Source organism: Eimeria tenella, genomic scaffold, assembly GCF_000499545.2.
Source record: "Eimeria tenella Houghton genomic scaffold, Eth_scaff2251, whole genome shotgun sequence".
Classification (NCBI taxonomy): Eukaryota; Apicomplexa; class Conoidasida; order Eucoccidiorida; family Eimeriidae; genus Eimeria; species Eimeria tenella.
This window is the reverse complement of record NW_013542107.1, coordinates 1,022-1,717: the sequence shown is the minus strand read 5'-3', so window position 1 is coordinate 1,717 and position 696 is coordinate 1,022. Positions and strand designations below refer to the sequence as shown.

The following is a 696-nucleotide window of genomic DNA, read 5'->3' as shown; positions in this document are numbered from 1 at the left end:
CGGCTGGGGTTTGCTGCTGCTGCAGTCCTTTGAGGCCCTGCGGCAGCTGCTGCGGGTGCCGCTTTTCGTTTGGGCTGTTGATGACGCAGCAGAAACTCTAGCCTCTCTTAGGAAGCAGCAGCAGCAGCTGCAGCAGCAGCAGCAGCAGCAAGGAGGCCAGCAGCAGGGCGAGCCGCCAGCAAAGAAACTCAATGGAGGAGCAGCAGCGGACTCGCAAACAGCGCCCGCAGCAGATGCTGCGTCTCCAGTTGCAGCAACAGCAACAGCAGCAGCAGCAGCAGCAGCAGCATCACCGACAGCAGCAGCAACAACAGCAACAACGGATCGGAAGCCAAAGGGCGAAAGATGTGTGCAGCTCCATTTGCTGCTGTGGCCAGAAGGGCAGCTGCGGCTCTGCGCACGCAGTGTGTAAGTAGGGTTTAGGGTTTAGGGTTTAGGGTTTAGGGTTTAGGGTTTTAGGAAGTTGAAATATTTTGTAGCATGAAGCTTCTTATGGCGCCGGCAGCAGGGCCAGTATCAAGGCAGCTCGTGCTGCTGCGGTTTCTACTGCTGCAACACCTGCTGCTGGTGCATCTGCCGGCGCTGTTGCTGCTTCTGCTGCTGCTGCTGCTGCAGGGAGTCTGCTGCTTCTCTAGACTGGGGCGAGGGGCTCTGCGCCGCCCTCAGCCGCGACTCCCTCGAGGCCTCGTTGGAGCA

The 696-nt window shown here is 59.5% G+C and overlaps 1 protein-coding gene across 1 annotated transcript in view; it reads left to right on the top strand.

Annotated features, from left to right (window-relative positions):
• ETH_00039755 (uncharacterized protein) overlaps positions 1 to 696 on the top strand; it is a gene marked incomplete at both ends in the record, with an annotated part of 1,923 nt that overhangs the window by 965 nt on the left and 262 nt on the right. Inside the window, 2 exons of the mRNA XM_013374740.1 lie at positions 26 to 408; positions 616 to 696. Of these exons, the coding sequence (XP_013230194.1) occupies positions 26 to 408; positions 616 to 696 (464 nt within the window). The remainder of the gene's footprint in view (positions 1 to 25; positions 409 to 615) is intronic.